Source organism: Herpailurus yagouaroundi, unplaced genomic scaffold, assembly GCF_014898765.1.
Source record: "Herpailurus yagouaroundi ecotype Mexico unplaced genomic scaffold, PumYag 141, whole genome shotgun sequence".
Taxonomy (NCBI): domain Eukaryota; kingdom Metazoa; phylum Chordata; class Mammalia; order Carnivora; family Felidae; genus Herpailurus; species Herpailurus yagouaroundi.
Window position 1 is genome coordinate 34398108 of NW_024412396.1, and position 21622 is coordinate 34419729.

The 21622-nt window shown below is 38.8% G+C and overlaps 1 protein-coding gene and 1 non-coding gene across 2 annotated transcripts in view; one reads left to right on the forward strand and one right to left on the reverse strand.

Annotated features, from left to right (window-relative positions):
- Positions 1-3295: 3295 nt before the first annotated feature.
- TRNAK-CUU (transfer RNA lysine (anticodon CUU)) lies at positions 3296-3368 on the reverse strand. Its single transcript has one exon. It is a non-coding gene; the product is annotated as a tRNA-Lys (tRNA).
- A 4535-nt stretch (positions 3369-7903) lies between these two features.
- The window catches only part of PSMA3 (proteasome 20S subunit alpha 3), a 20147-nt gene continuing 6428 nt past the window's right edge, over positions 7904-21622 (forward strand). Inside the window, exons 1-6 of the mRNA XM_040477267.1 lie at positions 7904-8034; positions 11977-12059; positions 14848-14971; positions 17889-17990; positions 18293-18366; positions 20653-20725. Coding sequence (XP_040333201.1) covers positions 8014-8034; positions 11977-12059; positions 14848-14971; positions 17889-17990; positions 18293-18366; positions 20653-20725 — 477 coding nt within the window. The 5' untranslated portion in view covers positions 7904-8013. The remainder of the gene's footprint in view (positions 8035-11976; positions 12060-14847; positions 14972-17888; positions 17991-18292; positions 18367-20652; positions 20726-21622) is intronic.

Here is a 21622-nt window from a genome sequence, read left to right on the forward strand (position 1 = left end):
ATGTAGATGATCCTGACCAGAGAGTTGAAGAAAGCTTCATAGAGGAAGCTGTTGCCCTTGTTCCTGAAGGATGAATAGAATTTTAACTGGAGTTATTCTAGTCTATGTGAACTGAATTCTCTACACAAAGTCTTAAAACATTTGGCATGGAGATGAGGCATTGCTAGTTATAATTTAGGATGAGGTCATGAAGAACTTGAAAACCATATTAAAAGCAGCAAATAAAACTATGAAAGATCAATTTTGCCGTCCAGTTTCCTAATGGATTCATTCTGAAAAGTGAGATTCTTTTATCCTCTGGATCTGCCACTCTCCCACAGCACCCTTTCCCCAAAAGTAGTCATCTTTCCCAGAAGCACATCTCTGGAATATAAACTTCATGAGACAAAGCCCCTTTATTTCTTAGCTTTGAAACCTCTCCGTGGGATTGCCAGGAGTAGGTATACCATTAGTTGTTAATAGTATGGATTCGCTGTTGATTATTTTAAGTTTTTTTTTTTTTTTTTTTTTTTTTTTTTAAAAAACAAGACAGCGAGAGGGAGGGCGGGGCAGAGAGACAGAGGGAGAGAAAATCCCAAGCAGGCTCCATGCTGACAGTGCAGAACCCAATGCGGGGCTTGGACCCACAAACTGCAAGATGGTGACCTGAGCCGAAATCAAGAATCGGACGCTCAGCTGACTGAGCCACCCACGTGCCCCATGGATTCACTACTGTATTAACATTATCTTTTTTGTAGTAAGCTTAATTTTTAAAATTTTATTGAATTTGAGTTATTTATGAGAAGTTTCAACACTGAATAATATGAAAAATAAGATCTCTGAAATAGAGCTTTATAGGTATCTGGCTATAAAGTGATAGACACCTACCAGTTGAGTTTAAAGAATGGAGCCCCCGGTTAGGTGTTGAATTGTGTGCCGCAGAAAAGTAACGTTGAAGTCCTAACCTCCAGTATCTCTGAATATGATGACCTTACTTGGAAACGGAGTCTTTGCAGATGCAATCAAATTAAGATGTCATTTTGGTAGACGCCAATCCCATATGACTGGTATCCTTACAAGACGAGGGAAATGCCATGAGACAGATACACAAGGAGAAAACAGGTATTAACCAAGGCAGAAATTGGAGCTCCGCCCCTACAAGTCCAGGACCACCAGGGGTTGCTGGTGACACCAGAAAGCTAGGAGAAAGAAGCCTACAGCAGGTTCATTTCCGTTTTAAGCCACCAGTTGTGATAGTTGGGGATGGCAGCCCTAGGAAATGAATACACCCTACTTAATTCAGCAGTTCAGCATATATTTATTGAACATCTGCCGGAAGCTAATTTAGGCGCTTGAGTTACATTAGTGAGCAAAGACAAAAAGCTGTCGTTCCAAGGGGTAGAGAAAGTAAAGAATCAGATACTGACACAGTAAGTTAGAAGATAAGAGCAGTTATGGGGAAAACAACGTAGGGTAAAGTGGGTGGTGGCCTAGTTGCCGATGAGAACAGTGGTTGGGCTCATTTATTATTTGAAGAGAGAAATTAGGCAAGTGTAAATTTATATTAGGCCTCTGCCCATGGTTGCTGACACAGAGATCCTAAAACCCTTGTAATTTCCTGTGTGATGAGGGTGTTAGGAGCATTATACCAAATGCCTAAGAATTCCTTTGGTTAATAGGAGTGTCTTTTTTTCCTAATGAGGCAATTCTTGGAGGGCTCCGGGATCACTTCAGGATGAGGGCTGGTCACCAGAAAACTCCAAGCCATGATTAGAAGCTTAGAATTTTCACATTCACATGCAAATACCATCATGTCTTCTAGGGAGAGGAGAGGGACAGGAAATCATGCCTACCTCATGAACTCACTCTCCAACTGGAAACAGCAAACATCCTCTTGCCACCTGAGTGACTTTGTCAATTTCAGCTTTTATCTCTCCTGTGGTCTGCTTTCCCTATAGATAGGTTTTATTAACAACATAGAATTGCCCTTGAGAACACCCAATCCAGAAGGGGCCCTCACTTGTTAGGACTCCCCACCCCTGCAATATTACCCAAGTAAAGCCCAGATCCTATAATAGGTTCTTTCTAATACCCTCTTAACAGACACCCCACATCCCTCCATGCAATGTGTATTAAGCCAAATATTATTTATTTTGTTTATTATTATTATTTATTTTTTTTTTTGAAGGGGATTGTCAGCATTAAGAGATGGGAGAAGAAGGGTGAGCACGGGAGACTGCAGAGAAATAGAACGGTAACCTGCGGGAAAATTAGGTCAGTTTTTACTCTGTTTTAAGATAAAGAAATAACAGCACGTTTGTTTGTTGGGGGGGGGGGAGGGAGAGGGAAAAATTGGTCGTTTAGTAGGAGGAAAGCCGGTGGATAACCTGCGGAGGTAGGGGCCGGGTGCTCCCGATGGGGTTGCTTTCCGTGAAACGCGGCTCGTTCCCCTCCCGGCGGGGTCCGGGAGCTCCGGGAACCTGCCTCCTGCCGGCGGTCCCGCCCGCGTGCTTTCCTCTGATGCGGTCAAACTTCTCAGTGAAGAAGGCGGAGATCCTGCCTCCCCAGATACCGAACTGCCTCTCCGAATTTTCACATCTCCGTTCTTTTGTGCTTCTGGCCCAAAGAGCCTCACCTTTAACAGAATGCTAACTTCCTAATTTCCACCCAATTGGATGGATAGATCCCAAGCACAGTCCCAGGAACAATGGAAGAAACCTTGAAGAGGCACCGTCAGTGTAGATCCCAACACGGAAAGAAACGTTTCTCACGGCATGTTTGTTTCTCCAGGGGATCGTCCTCGCTCGCTACCCCCCCCCCCCCGCCCCTTTCCTCAGGACACGCCCTTTACTGAGAGGAAGAAAAAGTAAAATAAACATAGACGTGAAGGAAGACATTTTCTCCCAAGTCCTCCCCCACCTATCCATCCGCCCGCCAACTGCTTTTACGTAGGATCTCATAGTTCTTGAAAGCTGCCAAAATTGGGGTTCGTAATTTTGTTCCCATAAAAGGAAAAATCTCCCTCTACCAACAACTATGCAAGTATGCATAGGAACACGGAAAACCAGTCTCAACTTTAAACTGTAACCTTTCGGCTTCGTCTGTGCTCTAAGGAGGTGGTTCAGCATTGCTGAAAATCATTTGATTTCATATGTGCAAGCGTAGCTCGAGAGCGGTTTCGTTTGCCAAATGGTTTTTTCTCCCTAGATTTGCTTAAAGCATTAATTCAGTTTAGAGAACTCTTCTTAGCTATGATGATTTGGAGGAACCCCAAAATATTTCAAGGGGAAATAGAATTGAAGCCCAAAAGCTTCTGCGCCCAACGTGGGGCTCGAACCCACGACCCTGGGATTAAGAGTCCCATGCTCTACCGACTGAGCTAGCCGGGCGCCTGTGGCACAACTGTGTTTTTCTGTCTCTTGATCAGTGTTCAACTACACTTGGTTTTACTTCTCTATATTACTTTTTACTTATAAAAATTTTTGTATCATTATTAAATATGCAATTCCGAATTCTTTTTAAGAATTCTTTAAAAACATTTAATTTTACTTACATTTAATACTTTTATTTTGTGTGTATCCCAAGATCACTGAAAACTTACGAGAGTCTGTATTATTAGAATCATTGACTCTTTTTTAAGTGTTTTAAAATATTTACTGCCCAATATGTTATGTTTTTTACAGAAACACTTAAGGCTATCTGCCTTCTATCAAATGGCAGATTGGATTCCTACAATTTGGGGCGCAGCATTAGTAAACTAAGTCCAACCTCTATGACGTTAGTTTCACGGAAGAACAGTAGCGCTTAGCTAATTTTCCTTTAATGAGATCTAGTCAAGGAAAGTTAAATTGAAGAAGGGGATTCTGGTTCAATTAAAATAAGGTCTCTTTCGGTAACTGCCTGACGATGGAGACATAGGACCCTCAGGGGTTGTTATTACCATCCGATTCAAATGACAGAAGCTGGGAGGAAAGGATTATAGAGTCACTGAATCCTACAGTCAAGATTATTAATTCTAAGAGGAAAAGAGAAGAACGGACTTTGATCAAATTTTGACAACCCGAGACAATGGATCAATCTCCTATGGAAATATACATATCCTGAAATATTAGTGAACTTCTTTAGACAAGGAACTCTGCAAATCTCTGTGATGGGGGCCATATAAGTCTAATTGTATATAACAAAGAATAAAGAATTCTTAAATTTCAGTATTTAGAAATTTAACGCATTGGCCATCACTTTTTCTGAGCTACTTAATTAAGAAAATAATTAGGTATGGCATAAAATAATATTATATATTTAAGTACTCAAAGTATGCCTAGGATTTAAGTAGAATATTTAAAAATTCAAGCCTAAAATATTAAAATACAATTATTCACTAACAGTTTTTGTTCTTGCAACTGCAAACTATGTTTTGTTTTGTTTTGTTATAAGTTGGCAAATGTACCTGGGGAATGAATTTGTATTTATTGGCATTTTCAACACATTCATTAAGTGGCTACCATACACAAAACACTGTGTTATGTTTTCTAATAGATGGATGTATAAAATAGATTGTGATAAACTTAAAAAGCTTACTGTAAGAAAGATATGTGTAAATTACATACCAATTTTATATCCACTACTTCCAAAGGTAATTTGGAGTAATTTAATAAAAACAAATAAATCCATACCCACCCCTTTTAAGTTTTCTAATGAATCAGGCAAATAGTCAAAGAACTTGGGACCATGATTCAATGCATTCCTCCAAGATACAAGACAAATTAACAGTCCAGCCCCAAAATAGGCAATTCATCTGACAAGTTCAGAACGGGCACCAAAATCTTAATTATTAATGAAAATATAGTAGGCACTAGGCACTCAAATAATGCTTATCGTACACAAGTAGTTAAGTTAGTTAAAAGTTTAACTGAACTTCTAACCAATTTAAAGTACTTGTAGTTGACCTCCAAAATGAACCCTCCTAAGACTATATTCTTCAGTTTTCTTCAGCACTTTATTGGCTTACCCTGGTCAAAATACCCTTGTTAAAACCCCTCATCAAAAAAATGCAACTAGAATATTTCTTTTTTTTTTCCTTATTTATCATCAATGGTTCTCTTTTAAATTTTTTTTTTTAAATTTTAACGTTTATTCATTTTTGAGAGACAGAGTATGAGCAGGGGAGGGGCAGAGAGAGGGAGACACAGAATCCAGAATCTGAAGCAGGCTCCAGGATCTGAGCTCAGCACAGAGCCCAATGCGGGGCTTGAACCCACCAACTGTGAGATCATGACCTGAGCCAAACTCCAGAGACGTGTTGAGTAAGAAGTTGCTGTGGCCAGGGGCGCCTGGGTGGCGCAGTCGGTTAAGCGTTCGACTTCAGCCAGGTTGCGATCTCGCGGTCCGTGAGTTTGGCTCCGCATAGGGCTCTGGGCTGATGGCTCAGAGCCTGGAACCTGTTTCCGATTCTGTGTCTCCCTCTCTCTCTGCCCCTCCCCCGTTCATGCTCTGTCTCTCTCTGTCCCAAAAAAATAAACGTTGAAAAAAAACAAAATTAAAAAAAAAAAAAAGAGAAGTTGCTGTGACCAAGGTCAATGAGATTTTTGCCTGCTTTCTCCTCAAGGATTTTGATGGCTTCATGTCTTACATTTAGGTCATCCATTTTGAGTTTATTTTTGTGTATGGTGTAGGAAAGTGGTGCAGGTTCATTTTTCTGCATGTTGCTGTCCAGTTTTCCCAGAACCACTTGCTGAAGAGACTGTCTTTCTTCATTGGATCGTCTTTCCTGCTTTGTCAAAGATAAGTTGGCCATACGTTTGTGGGTCCATTTCTGGGTTCTCTATTCTGTTCCATTGATCTGAGTGTCTGTTTTTGTGCCAGTAATATACTGTCTTGATGATTACAGCTTTGTAGTATAGCTTGAAGTCTGGGATTGTGATGCCTCCTGCTTTGGTTTTCTTTTTCAAGTTTGCTTTGGCTATTCGGGCCTTTTCTGGTTCCATACAAATTTTAGGATTGTTTGTTCTAGCTCTGTGAAGAAGGCTGGTATTATTTTGATAGGGATTGCATTGAATATGTAGATTGCTTTGGGTAGCATTGTCATTTTAACAATATTTGTTAAATATTGGAGCATGAGCTATTTTTCCATTTTTTTGTGTCTTCTTAAATTTCTTTCATAAGCTTTCTATAGTTTTCAGTGTATAGATTTTTCACCTCTTTGGGTAGATTTATTCCTAGATATTTTATGGGTTTTGGTGGCAACTAGAATATTTCAATGAAGGATAGGTAAATTAAATGGCTAGTCTTCCAAATAAATTCAAAGCTTTTATCCATTTGTTCAAGAATAAAAACTAACCATTAATTATAATGCTTCATTAGCAGAAAGAAGCAACTGAAACTCTTCCTTCTCCCTTTTTTTTACATCCAATGTTTCAGCAAGCCCTATATACCGAAAATCCATCAACACATTTCTACTTCCACTGCCACTACCGCTGTCCAAAACACTCTCCATTACTTCTTGCTCAAAGACTGCAATAGCTTTCCAAATAGTCTCCCTTATCTATCAGTCTTCACACTGAAGCAAGAGAGATAATTTAATAACTTAAATTAGATCATATAATTCCCCTGCTTAAAAAACTAACGACCTGACAACAGAAAGGCAATAACATATGTGGAAGGAATGATGGAATTAGAAAATCACCAATTAGGCAAGCATACTAATCCATCCAACTAGGAATCATGGAATACTATAATTAGTTGGTAAAAGATTGAGGAGCTACTAGTAGGATATTTATAAGAGTAGTCTCAAAGTATTTCTTCACAAGATATTTATTAATTACAAAGAGCAAAATAGAAACTTTATGGTGGAGAAATCTTAAGCAAGTTAACATCATCAGCAATAGAACAGACATCATGTGCCTACTAATATAATGCTATAATATGAATGAAAGGTTACTTTTGAGGCATTCCTGCTGAAAATTTATCACCTGACTCCTATCATGAAAAATATCATACAAACCTAAATTGAGGAATACCCCATAATATAAATGGTTTGTATTCTTCAAAAATGTTAATGCCGTGAAACATGAAGAAATATTAAGCAAGTATTTTCCAGATTGAAGGAGGCTAGAATCATGACAACTGTGACAGGCCAGACTGACCTGGCAGTTCTTATAACAAGCTTATATTCCCATAACAATCCTAAATTTCAGTTTAAATATTAGCCAATCAGAAAGTTATTCCCTAAATACCAGGCCTCCATTGTCTCTTACCTTTTTAAGTACAAGGTGCAACTGTTTTGCCTATTTCCTCTTTTACGCCCATTTCCTCCCATTTAATGGGATGGGATTGTTTCCTTCACCGGTTAATCAACAGTGTTCAACAGAGTACTTGGGACCTGCTAGAGCTCAATAGGTAATCAGTCTTATCCTTAATTTTACTAGAGTCATACTCATAGAAAAGATAGTAATTCTTCTGTAAAATCCCGACCTGAGCTCAAACGTGCATTTAGAGTGAAACTTCCTTCCTTCTTGTAAGAACAGGTGGGTGAAAGGGATACCAAGATACTGGGAGGGAACCAGGATGCCAAGGGTGAAGGGAGACTTCTCCCTTACCACTTTCTTTGGTCTTTGTAGAGTGTGACAGCATCCCTCCGCTTTGCTTCAAGAAAGAATAAAGTAGCGAAAAAGAGGGATAAGATTAAAGGTAAATAATAATTTCTAGGAAATGGAATGAAGCAGCTCCTCAACCTACCCGATGACTCTGACGACTCAACGACACTAGGGACAGAAACTGAGTAATAAAGAACCCCCGCGGCCTTTCTTCCTTCCCCCCCACCTCATTTGCTTCCGTACACGCACACCGCCCGCCAAGCCCCTCCTTTTCCCACAATCCTCTATTTCCCAGGCTGACGTTAGAGGAACTAGCCACAGAGGACAAGGCTATTGGTTGAAAGAGCAGCCAATGAGAGAGCCTGTTACTAGTCTGGGGGCTGCGGTATTGGGGGAGCGCTTTAGGCCTTGAAGCCCTCCGCGTCCCGGAGGTTTCTGCACGATGAGCTCCATCGGGACTGGGGTGAGTTTATAGCCTCTTGGCCTAATGGAGTAGCCAAAAGATTAGCGTTGAAGGGAACTTGGACACACCGCTTGGGGTGCGCCGCCTCGGCGTGCGCCGGGACTGCCTTCGGCCAGGTGGGCCACTTCCCCTTGTCTGGTGCCCAGCATTCTTTCCTGCTAATTTGTAGGCCCCTCATTTAGGGTGACCGTGACCTGAAGCTCTTCAGCTCAGGTGTGGCGGGCTGGGCGGCGCAGCAGTGTGATTGGGAGCCGCTTTGGATTGCTGAGTCACTTTCTTTGGCCGCTTAGGGAAACCGAAAGGGGAAACTCGTGGAGCCTGTAATAGGGTGTGAAGCGTTTGGGAGACAGCTTCTTGAGAACCGTCGAGGCCAGGCGGCTTTAGATTCCAAGGTCTGGGACGCAGCTTTCCATGGACCGCCTTTGCAGTTCCCAGGGTGCTGCTGACTCACTGGGCCTTCCCCATGTTGCCTTCGAGTGTACTGACCGTCCGCTTTGCAGGAGTCCCTGGAACCCCTGTCGGGGCAGAGTTGATAGAAACATTGTCTCAAAAGTGAAATCTGAAGGAGGCTTTACAAAAGTTTTCCCTTTGTCCCAGCTTTTCCTGTACGAATTACTTAACATCACTTTGAGGTATCGGTACGGTAAACATTTAAATTATTAGCTAGGGACTTAACCGCTTCTGTTAACAGACTTGGGGATTTTGGAGTTGGACTTGTTAACTTGTTCAGTTTACTACTTTCCTGTGTTAAACGTACCGCACACATGCAGCCTTTTGCTTATTCCTTTTATGTATTTCTCCGTATAGATAATCTAGTTTTTATTTAGAAGTATTTATTCGTTGTGTGCACTACAGGCATAGACTAATGGGTGTCTAAGTTCATCAGTTCCCAGTGTTCACAAGATTTTGATACTCAGCATTAAGCCCAGGTACTGGTTTTCCTAGTTTGATAATTGGAATGATTTAATCCATTCGGTTATGAGATACTAAAGTTATGACAACGGTTTTAGATTAGTAGATGCTCAGTTATGCATGGTGTAGCAAATTGACTTCGCCACTACATTACTATTACCTTCAATTAATAGTGTTTTGTTCTGAAAGCCCTTTAAAAAATACTTGGTAAATATAAACATGTGAGATATTTTGGTATTACGATAGTAGAGTTAAGGATCTTGGTTTAATAGACCAGGAAATTGATCAGGAAGCACCACTGTTGAAGTGAAGACCACTTTGGTCTTTGCTTTTTCCAAGAACTCCAAGTATGAAGACCTGTGTACTTGACATTTATCTCCACTTGATTGTTTTTGTTTTAATTTTTTTTTTTTACATTTATTCATTATTGAGAGAGACAGAGCACAAGTGGGGGAGAGGCAGAGAGAGAGGGAGATACAGAATGAGAAGCAGGCTCCATGCTTTGAGCTGTCAGCACAGAGCCCTACGCGGGGCTCAAACTCAGAGCTGTGAGATCATGACCTGAGCCGAAGTCAGATGCCTAACTGACCCAGCCATCCAGGTGTCCCTCCACCTGATTGTTTAATAAGCATTTCAAACTACATGTCCAAAGTAGAGCTCTGGGTTTCCCCCTCCCCTACATTTTGCATCTCCTACAATCTTCAGCTCAGTGAATGGTCCAGTTCTAGTTGCTCAAATGAAAAAAGTCTATGATTCAAGTTAATTTATTTTTATTATTTTTTAAAAATGTTTGTTTATTTTTGAGAGAGAGAGAAACTGATGACACAGAGCCTGAGGTGGGGCTCGATCTCACTACCTTCAAGATCATGACCTGAGCTGAAATCCAGTCCGACACTTCTACCACTGAGCCACCCAGGCATCCGTCAAGTTTAATTTCTTTTCTCCTAGAGCCAATCCATTAGCAAGGTGTTTTTTTTTTTTTTTTTTTTTTTAACTTTGCCCTCACAAATCTAGTCTTTCATCTCTTTTCCCTTAATCTAAGCCACCACCTTTGGAATACTTGATCTCTGCTTCCACCCTTCTCTCTATAGTTTGTGTTCCAGATGAAGTTTTAGAAAAATGAGATTGTATCACTCCCTCCACCCCTGCTTCAACTCCAGTGACTTCCTGTTGCATTTAGAGTAAGATAAAAACTTCGTACATCAGCCTTAGGAGTCTCAAAATAGTTTGGCCTTTACATGCCTCTGATATGATTTATTCTTCTCTCCACCACTTAGTGCTCAAGACACAGTGGCCTGTTTCTTTTCCCACATTGTGCTACCCTTATTTCTACCCTAAGATTTTTATGCCAAAGGCCACAATGGCTCCTCCATATTCTAAATGGCTACTTACTTGTCATTTAGGTCTGGCTGCGCCTAAATAGCTAAATATACATATGTTCTAGCAAGGTCTTCCCTGATCAGGTAGTCTGTACTAGGTTCTCAGATTGTCTCTTCACCCTGTCTTCTTTTCATCATAATCCTTTTTCTAGTTTACTGCTGTATTTCCAGCACATAGATTTGTGTGTGGTCTCATTTGAAAATGAAAGACTTCAAGAATGAGTATCCTTTGGGGCTCCTGGGTGGCTTAGTAGATTGAGCCCTCAACTCTTGATTTCAGCTTGGGTCATGATCCCAGGGTCGTGGGTTTAAGCCCTGCATCAGGCTCTGTGCTGAGCGTGGAGTCTGCTTAAAATTCTTTCTCTCCCTCTGCCCCTCTCCCCCACACACATATACTCTCTCTCTCTTTCTCAAAAAAAAAAAAAAAAAAAAAAAGAATGAGTAGGGGCGCCTGCTGGGTGGCTCAGTAGGTTAAGCTCCGACTCTTGATTTCAGTTCAGGTCATGATGTCACAGTTCGTGAGTTTGAGCCCCTCATGGGGCTCTGTGCTGACTCCTTGGAGCCTGCTTGGGATTCTCTCCCTTTCTCTCTGCCCCTCCACTGCTTGTTCTCTCTTTCAAAATAAATAAATAAACATTTAAAAAAGTGAGTATTCTTTGTAATTGCTTTTTTTTTCTTTTTAAATGTGTTATTTATTTTTGAGAGAGAATATGAGCAGGGGAGGGGCAGAGAGAAGGAGACAAACTATCTGAAGTGGGCTCTGCGCTGACAGTAGTGAGCCCGATGTGGGGCTCGAACTCCACGGACAGAAATATCATGACCTGAGCCAAAGTCAGACATACAACTGACTGAGCCACCCAGGTGCCCCCATTCTTTGTAATTTCTTATAGTGACTATATATAATAGATGTTTATTAAATGTTTAAATGCTGTATTTTTTCCCCTAAGGTCTTTCAGTTTGTTAGTGCCACAGCAATGAATTAACCTGTTCTGACAACAGTTCTGATTCTACCATACCATAGTACAGGCACACACTTCACAGATTGCATTTTTTTTTCTTTTTAACATATTGAAGGTTTGTAGCAACTGTGTTTTGAGCAGGTCTGTTGGTGCCATTTTTCCAACAGCATTTGTTCACCTCATGTCTGTGTCACATTTTGGTAATTCTTGCAATATTTCAAACCTTTTTATTACTCCTAAGTTTGTTATGGTGATCTGTGATCAGTGATTACAACTCACTAACAGCTCAGACATAATGCTCCTGCACACTGAGTAGACTACGGTATAAACATAACTTTAATATACACTGGGAATCCAAAAAGTTTATTTTACTCACTTTATTGTGGTGATCTGGAGCCCAGAGCATGTCCATTTTGTACAAAAATGAACTTTGTTCAGTGCAGAAAACATCTGACTTTACCTTGGACTTGTATCTGTTGCTTTTCAGTAGCAGAAATCTAAACTAGCTTTTCTCAGTTGCTTTTGCCACTCTGACATGCTGCCTTTTCCTCTTCAAAGCAAAATCTTTGAGATTTAACACTCCTTCCTTCCCCTCATCTTTCTGATGTGTAAGCCATTTAGAAATAAAGATAATAAGGTTATTATTGCGAAAGATACATAATTTAAGCTTATTGTTACCTTTTTCTTCCCAGTATGACCTGTCAGCCTCTACATTCTCTCCTGATGGAAGAGTTTTTCAAGTTGAATATGCTATGAAAGCTGTGGAAAATAGTAGGTAAGAAACATTGTTTTACTTGAAATTTAGTATGTTTTAATCAGGTATCAAGTATCTCCTTTTCCATATTTTTGGTAATTAGGCTTTTTATGTTACTTTGGTACAAAATAATAGGTGCCCTAAAATAATCTCAACTTACTGGTCATTTCCGGATCTCTTTTTAGGTCAGATCTTTCCATGAGCCTCAGTCCTATATTTCCTGTTGGTTCCAAGGTTATCCACTTAGACATTCCACCATGTCTCACATGTAGTGTGTATAACCAAATTCCTTTATCATCTTTGCCAGCCCATTTTCCTTTTTAAAATTCTTGATTTATAGCATTGTTTGCTTGGCTGTTAGGTTTGTTACTTTGTCATTTTATCTTTTTTTAAATTTTGAGAGAGAGAGAGAGAGAGAGATAGTGCAAGTGGGAGAACGGAAGAGTGAGAGGAAGAATCTCAAGCAGGCTCTATGCTGAGCTTCACATGGGGCTACAAATTGTGAAATTATGATCTGAGCTGAAATCAAGAATCAGATGTGTAATCAACTGAGCCACCCAGGCGCCCCTGTCATTTTATCTTTTATTTCCTTGTGTTTGAAGTGTCCTATGCAGTTTGTCACATCCAGCAGGATTTTTTTTTTTTTTAATTCTTTTCTGCTGCCACACCCCAAAAGTGTGGGACTCACTAAGATATCTTCTTGTTGGACTCATTTCCTTCACTCTGTCTTTTATTGTTTAGTGTAATGTGCCAAAATTATTCCTTGGTACCATTGTAATATCTTGGTTGAACTATTAGCTTGTTGACACATATATGAGTCCTTTATTGAAGAGATTTTGCAGTCAGTTATACTTACATGATCGTTGTATCTTGGAATCTAAAGCAGCTTTGGGATGAATTAAAAGACTTTTTTTTTTTTTTAATTTTTTTTTTCAACGTTTATTTATTTTTGGGACAGAGAGAGACAGAGCATGAACGGGCGAGGGGCAGAGAGAGAGGGAGACACAGAATCAGAAACAGGCTTCAGGCTCTGAGCCATCAGCCCAGAGCCCGACGCGGGGCTCGAACTCATGGACGGCGAGATCGTGACCTGGCTGAAGTCGGACGCTTAACCGACTGCGCCACCCAGGTGCCCCTAAAAGACTTTTAAAAAATAATTTATTTAATAATGTCTCATTCTCTTAAAAAGTCCTCTTGAAGGACTTTTTTTTTTTGCCTGGTAAACAAATAGTGTTGGTGTTTGAGCCAAATTTTTTCATTTATATAATGAAATCTTTTGGATTAGAGGTGGAGTAGGGAAGTGTTTCCAGAATTTTATTTTACTCTTATTTTTTTTTAAGTGTATTTATTTTGAGAGAGAGCAGGGGAGGGGCAGGGAGAGAGAGGGAGAGAGAAAATCCCAAGCAGGGCTGTGCTGTCAGCAGAGCCAGATGCAGGGCTCTATCTCATGAGCCAAAATCAAGAGTTGGATACTTAACCTACTGAGCCACCACGTGCCCGTTTGCAGAATTTTAGTAAAGTCCACATGTAAATACTTTTTGCTAGTACCACATAAAAGCAAAAATGAACATAAGGTGTTTGAGGGAAGATAGTGAAGTTGAATTCAGTAGTGTGTGGGATTTATAATAGGAAATTCAATAAGCTAGGTGGGCTTTGTAGATTCTCAGGATTGAAAGCTGGACCAAGGAGTTTAAACTCAAAAGGGGAACCATTGAAGATACCTGATACGTGAGAGAAGGAGTGTCTGAAATTTTTTGTGAAATTTGTGTGTGGCTCTGTTCATTTATCTGTTTTTTTTCATCAGAATTCCCTTTTTATTAAAAGGATTAGAAGGGGTGCCAGTGTGGCTCAGTTGGTTAAACGTCCAGCTTCTGCTCAGCTCACGAACTTGCCATTTGTGACCTGCTTCACGTTATGTCTCCCTCTCTCTCTGCCCCTCCCTCTTCCTCTCTCTCTCTCTCTCTCACAAAAATAAACAGACATTAAAAAAAATTTTAAAAAAGGGGCGCTTGGGTGGCTCAGTCGATTAGGTGTCCGACTTCAGGTCATGATCTCGCGGTCAGTGAGTTTGAGCCCCACTTCAGACTCTGTGCTGACAGCTCAGAGCCTGGAGTCTTCTTTGGATTCTGTGTCTCCCTCTCTCTCTGCCCCTCTACCGCTCTGTCTCTGTCTCTCAAAAATGAATAAATGTTAAAAAAAAATTAAAAAAGAATTAGAAGAACAAAGTTAATGATATATTTTCATCTTGAAGTGGTAGCATATAATTTCTCCACATTTTACTTAAGAGATTAAGATCCATTTTGTTTTCAAATGTATATTCTTTGATATAGTTTTATAAGCACTGGTTGTTGCAAAAGAAGCAAATGAGCAAAAGAAAAGAACTCTTAATTTTTCCACTTAGATTAGTCACTGTTTACTTTTTGGTTTGTATATAACCTGTCTTTTCTATGCATTTTTATGTACCATTTTTAATGGACATGAGCTAAGTCAACATTTATTATATTATCATGTGTCAGACACTGTGCCATTTTGTACTATTTTGTTGGCATCTTTTCTCACAAGTATTAATATCTTTTTATGTCATGATATGCTAGATTTTTTTGGTCATCTCATGATGTACATTTACATGGACCTAATTTATCACACTTCAGGCTGTCCTCTTTCTCGTTTTCAAATGTATTTGTTTTAAATTTAAATTTAGCATGCTTTAAAAAATGTTACCTATTTTTATGTTTTTTTTTAAACTTAAAGTTTATGAAGTTCCTTTTATTTTCAGTTAAAAAAATTGATTTTTTTCTACTTGTTCCAGTACAGCTATTGGAATCAGATGTAAAGATGGCGTTGTCTTTGGGGTAGAAAAGTTAGTCCTTTCTAAACTTTATGAAGAAGGTTCCAACAAACGACTTTTTAATGTTGATCGGCATGTTGGAATGGTAGGTCACATTTTAAAATGTTCCTTTTTGCGTTGTCCAATTTCTTTCTTGTGAAGTAACCGTAATATGTTAAACTGTGATTATAGCAACTCATTTATTACGTCAGAACTGAGGCAGAAACCAATCAGAGAGCAGCCACAGAAGTAATCACAGAGTGATTACTGATACTGGCTTGTGAATAGTTCACTGTCCAAAAGAAAGGTAGTGTTCTTGTAATCTGATTGGAGATATATTTGAAAAATTGCCTTAAGAAAATGAGGGGAAAAAGGTGGAAAGTATGTGTAGAAAGGAGATCTTGGCAGTGTAGATCACCAGTGAAAGTATAAGCTTGAGAGGCATAGAATTTTTAGCTTTTTATATCTTTGTATTGTAGTAAAATGGAGCACCAAGAAACGATGTTTAATTTCTTGCAGCTGTATTTAGTTACTGCTCTGCATAATTGCAAGTGAAGCCATAAATACATTACTGGTATATACTGAAGTCATTCTATATGGATGTCAGACTGTAAAAGCAAAAACCGCAAAGGACTGATTCTAACCTTGGTTACTGAAAAGGCAAGGAAGAAAAGAGAACATGTGTGTGCCAGATACTGTGCTAGAACCTCTTTACATAAATTTCCTGTGTCTGATATGCCAGTGAAAGTAATATTAATCCCATTTTTATAGATAAGAAAACACAGCTGGTAAAGAAGTAATCGGGGATTCAAACTTGGGTCTGCCTGGCCTACATGTTACTCCAGAGTCCATTCTGCCGGGTGAGATCCTATAGGACCTACTCATACTGCGGTTCCCTTTGGTATTTCTAAATGATAGGTGTTACAAACACAAAAGGGTGGGAAGTATGTGTAGAAAAGAGATCTTGGCAGCGTAGGTCACCAATGAAGGTGTAAAATGTAGCTGGTAAACTATAAAGCTACAGATTTTTTTTTTTGCTTCTTCAATGATGATTTTTTCTGAACATGTTTTTTCTCCCAAACAAATTTATTATGCCAGTGAAACTGGTAATGGTTTTTCTTCTGTCATGTGGACCTCTATATTTATTTATTCTTAAAATTTGGGTATAGTTGACATACAATACGAAACTGGTATGTTTTGATGTAACTTCCCAGATTGTAACCTAGCTGATAGGAAGAAACTAGTGAATTATACATTCTTTTTAGTAGAAGAAAAATTTAGGTAGGTGCGTTTTGAAAAAAGTTGTGTGTCCTTAAAGGTAGTGATGGGAAAACGTTGCCCTAGAACTTTAAAATTTGTCTCATTTGTTAATTTAAAGCCAGGAAACTGATGGCATTCCTTATAGCTGGAAATTGGCAAAACATTACATGTTGAAGAGGGTTGGAGAAAATAAAGGATTAATGTTTCATCTCCGCAGTTATCTTCAGTGGTTTGAGAATTGGACTTCACAGTAGGCTTTCTCCAAAGCAACAGAAGACTCTTTAAATGGTGAAACTTACTGGCTGAATAACCTTGGGGAAATTCTTGTGAACAGTTTCCTCACCTGCAAAAGTAGGGCAGTAGTAATACCTACCTCCTAACAGTTGTTACAATGTTAAAATTAAGTAAAATGCTTAGCATGAAATGAGTGCTGTGTTTTAGGAATTTTCATCGTTACTACTATTAGTAGGTAGCAGTAGAAAAGTGGCTATTATTTTGATATCACTTACTTTTAAATTCTGTAAATAAGCTGGCAATTCCTGGACTTCTTGGTTCCTAGTACTAAGAGTTTCAGTAATTTTTTTTGTCGGTTTACCTACACCAAAAGAACAACCCAGTGGTTCTGATTATGCATTTAGTTACAAACAACTTAGTGTTTATGTCCCCAAAATTTAATAACCGTGAAAGAAAAAATACACATACAATTAAAAATATTATTTTTTTTAGAAAAATATTTTTATTTTTAAAGAATAACAATGACTAACATGCACTGCACAACTTCTTACACTTTACATTTAAGTTTAAACTGCACTCTCCTCACCCCCCCGTTTCCTGTTCAAAATGGATTTTTGTATGATACTTATTTTTTATCACAACAACCCAGGTGCTCAACAGTATGATGGCATTGAAAGGAATATGAATGATCTCAGGGCGCCTGGGTGACTCAGTCGGTTAAGTGTCCGACTTCAGCTCAGGTCATGATCTCGTCTCATGGTTCAAGAGTTCGAGTCCCACGTCGGACTCTGTGCTGACAGCTCAGAGCCTGGAGCCTGCTTCAGATTCTGTGTCTCCCTCTTTCTCTGCCCCTCCCCAACTTGCACTCTGTTTCTCTCTCTCAAAAATAAACATTTAAAAAAAAAAAAAAAAAGGAGTATGAATGATCTAATGTTGAAACTGAGCTACTTCAACATCTGTATCCCCCCAAATTCCAAATGTTGCACAACTGAGTTCACTGTAGTGCCCCCAGCATATCTCACTCAGCACATGGTTTGGTAACTGCAGTTAACCAGTCTTGGAAGATGTGTGGTTTGTCATGTTTTGGTTTGTCCTTGCAATTTATTAGCCAGTAAGCTGAAAAAGATTTGAGGTTGGGCTTTTAGACCCAAACTTTTAGTAACTTGACATAGAACTGCTTTAAATAGAGATCAGTCCTGATCAAGATCAATAGTTTTATTCTTGTTGCTAATTTAGAGTGACTGGTAAATTGGGAGACATGGAGGATTAATTACAGAAATACTGCTTGTGAATGTCATTGAACAAAACAATGAAGTCACACTTGGTAAATTTCTGAACTATAATTCCATACTTCTTTTTTCATCCCATCCCATCAAAATGCCAGAGTGCCTTATAAAGACCTTTAAGCCAAATGGTTTCTAATGGTGATGCTTGTTAAAATACTAAGTAAGCCTACAGTAATTACACACTTTCCTTGGTTTGTGACAGGAAGGTATTTATTTACTAAATTGGTACCTACTTTCTTTCAGGCAGTAGCAGGTTTGCTGGCGGATGCGCGATCTTTAGCAGACATTGCAAGAGAAGAAGCTTCCAACTTCAGATCTAATTTTGGCTATAACATTCCATTAAAGGTAAGTTGAGGATGCCTGGGTGGCTCAGTCGGTTAAGCAGCCGACTTCGGCTCAGGTCGTGATCTCGCAGTCTGTGGGTTCGAGCCCTGCGTCGGGCTCTGTGCCGCCAGCTCAGAGCCTGGAGCCTGTTTCAGATTCTGTGTCTCCCCCTCTCTCTCTGACTCTCCCCTGCTTGTTCTCTGTCTTTCTCTCTCTCTCTCAAATAATAAACATAAAAAAAAAAAAGTTGCTAATATGTTGAGGAACCTTTTGAACAGTAATAGAAATTTACTGATAAGCTCTTCTGTTTTTCTCCCTTATAGCATCTTGCAGACAGAGTGGCCATGTATGTACATGCATATACACTCTACAGTGCTGTTAGACCTTTTGGCTGCAGGTATGAAATTTTGTGACATAGTCAGATCTGGACTATAGGTATCTGTTTGCCCTGGTATCTTAGCCTTTTTTTTATACCCTTAAAAATGAGCTATGACCAAAAAGTATTAGGACAGTGATCCAATAAAACTGTACATCAAAATAAAAACTTTGAATTGTGAAAAAGACTACAAATTTGAAGTGACGAGAAAACACAGAACTGATAGTAAGAACTTTAATTTGATTATAATAAATTCTCTGGAGAAATGTGGTCAAAAGGTAAAAGGCTCTAAGATAAATAAATGCTAAGGATGCAGTGTACATTATGATGACTGTAGTTAACACTACTATGTGATATATGGCAAGGTTGTTGAGAGTACATTCTAAGAATTTTCATCACAAGGAGAAAATTTTTTTCTCTTCATTGTATCTTTTTGAGATGATGGATGTTCCTAAACCTGTCGTAATCATCTCACAATATGTGTAAATCAAACCATCATGCTATACGCTGTATAGTGCTGCATGTTAATTATTTCTCAGTAAAATAAAAAAAAAAATTCTCTGGTGTCAGACCCCAACATTCTCAGGAGGCAACAAACTGATTTTAACTACATCCTCTGTTGTCATTATTTTTAGGGTAGCCAACTAAACTAACACTTCAGTTTTCTTACTAACTTCCATCTGATATACTTAAAGCGGTTAGGTTCAATGCTCTTAATTGGGAGTTTTTTTAGCAATCGAGAATGAGTCCATACAAAATTGCCTTTCATAGTTCTCAGTCACAATTTTTTATTTCGGTTAAGATGAACTGCTGGTGTTTTTATTCTGAGAGGAAAGCTGAGATTCAATTGTATTGAGACTTGGAATACACGTAAATATTTAAATAGGGCTCAGAGACCTGTCATGACTCTAGATTTTCCTAAAAAGACTTGTTTAGTTTATAACTTAAAAAAAATAAACATTTCTGTTTGATCATGGTAAAACATTTACTAACATCCGACTGCTTCCACTGTTAAAATGTTGTGGAAAGAAAGTTTATTAGCTGTAGTCCTACCTTTGAGTTGCTTATAATCAGTCATATTTAAATTACTGAGGACAGATGTTAGAGAAAACCTGAGCTTTATTCTAGCCATAAGATAGGCCTGTGGACATTTTTTATATTAGTTGTTCTTCAGGTTCTCACTTAAATTACATTGAAACCCTTTGCTTTCAATACCTTTCAACTTTTATTAAACCTTTGAACAGCACTCTGAATAAATTCATTTCTCTATTTTTAAGCAAGTAAAAATAGTGGAGAGAACTTTTCAGCAAATATTTATTGAGCATATACTATGAGTCAGTCGTAGATGTGGGAGGGGGTAGGACACAAAGATGAGTAAGTTATCATTGATACAATTTTATAGGTGATATGATGAAGAAATGCACTGACTATAGTGGGGCATCAGTTAGGGAAAGGACACTTTCATGAAGAGATGGCAAGGAAAAGAATGTGAAATATAGGTGGAATGGTTAAGAATATTTCATTCAAAGGGACTAGTATGAAATTACATGGGCATTTCAGGTAATGTATAGGTAGTCAAGTATACTTGGTATGTGGAAGGATACTGAAGATGTAGGTACGGGCAAGATCATACAGAAGTCTATGTTCCATACAAGGAAACGTTGAAGGGTTATGATAATCAGTTATATATTCTGAGAGATAAGTCTCACGGAAGATGGAAGGAAATGATTGTAGGGGTAGGAATTGGACAGTTGGCTGTCATAGTAGTCTGTATAGGAAGTGATACTTAAGATGAGGCTGGTTTCTTTTCTCCTTTTAAGGCAAACTAAATCACAATTTCAGAAAATCACTAATATCATGATTATTTAATGGCCTGATTTTGTCACATATAAAAACACATTAAATCAGTCTGGATTATTGTAGAAAAATAACTGGAGGAATATTGGGGAAATAACCAAGAAAGAATAAAGGATGGAACAAGAATTTGAGGCAGACTGAATGTATTCCCATTAGTTTTGTTATCTTGGCTTTTTCATGTTTATTCCTTAGTTTTCACCTGTCGTTACTTCTTTGTCTACACTGCTGTCTTCTCAGATCAGTTTCATCAGTAAGTTTAATACTAACCAAAGCCACACAAATTTTGAACAATTTCAAGTATATACTAGTTTTTATTGAAACTACCTCATCAAAGTGTTTATTAGGACTTATATGTATATTAGTAGTTTATCTTAGAAAGTATAATTGTTTTTATTGTATTTTTATGGTATTTTAAGAACTATGGTTTAAACCTAACTTACTTTCATGCAGTTTCATGTTAGGGTCTTACAGTGTGAATGATGGTGCACAGCTCTACATGATTGACCCATCAGGAGTTTCATATGTGAGTAATTTTGAATCATGAATTTCTATTTCTAGTTTAATGGTATCTCATTAGCATGTAAGTCATATATTTGGATTACATGAAATTTCTTTTAAAATTCAAGGAAAGTAACCATTTCTTGTTTATTATTAACAACAACCTGTGGATATGAGGCAAAGAAAGGATTTATGGCTTAAAAATTTTTTTTAATGTTTATTTTTGAGAGAGAGCGAGAGAGCTAGTGTGTGTGTGAGTAGGAGAGGAGCAGAGAGAGAGGGAGACATGGAATCTGAAGCAGGCTCTAGGCTCTGAGCTGTCAGCACAGAGCCTGACATGGGGCTCAAACTCACAAACCATGAGATCATGACCTGAGTTGAAGTCAGAGGCTTAGCTGACCGAGCCACTCAAGTGCCCTGATTTATGGCTTTCAATATGCTGTTCATAGAAACTAAATAGTGAACCTAAAAATCTGAGTATGTGGTATTTTCCTTTATTGTGACAAATATTAGCAAGTCTTAAGACCAATACTAATACCTTCCCTTTAAAAAAAGGATTTTAGGGGAGTCTGGTGCAGTTAAGTGTCCAACTCTTGATTTCAGCTCATGATCTTATTGTTAGTGAGCTTTGGTGGTGTGGAGCCTACTTTGGGCTTCCCTCTCTCTCTGCCCCTTCCCTACTTGTACTCTCTCTCAAAAGTAAATACAGTTTTTAACTTTTTTTTTTGGGAGAGAGAACACATGTGAGCTGGGCAGGGAGAGAGAAAGGGGACAGAGGATCCGATGTGGGCTCCGCGCTGAACAGCAGTGAGCCCAGCCTGATGCGGGGCTTAAACCCACAAACTGCAAGGTCATGACCTGAGCTGAAGTCTGACGCTTACCTGACTGAGCCACCCAGATGCCCCTAAATAAACTTAAAAAA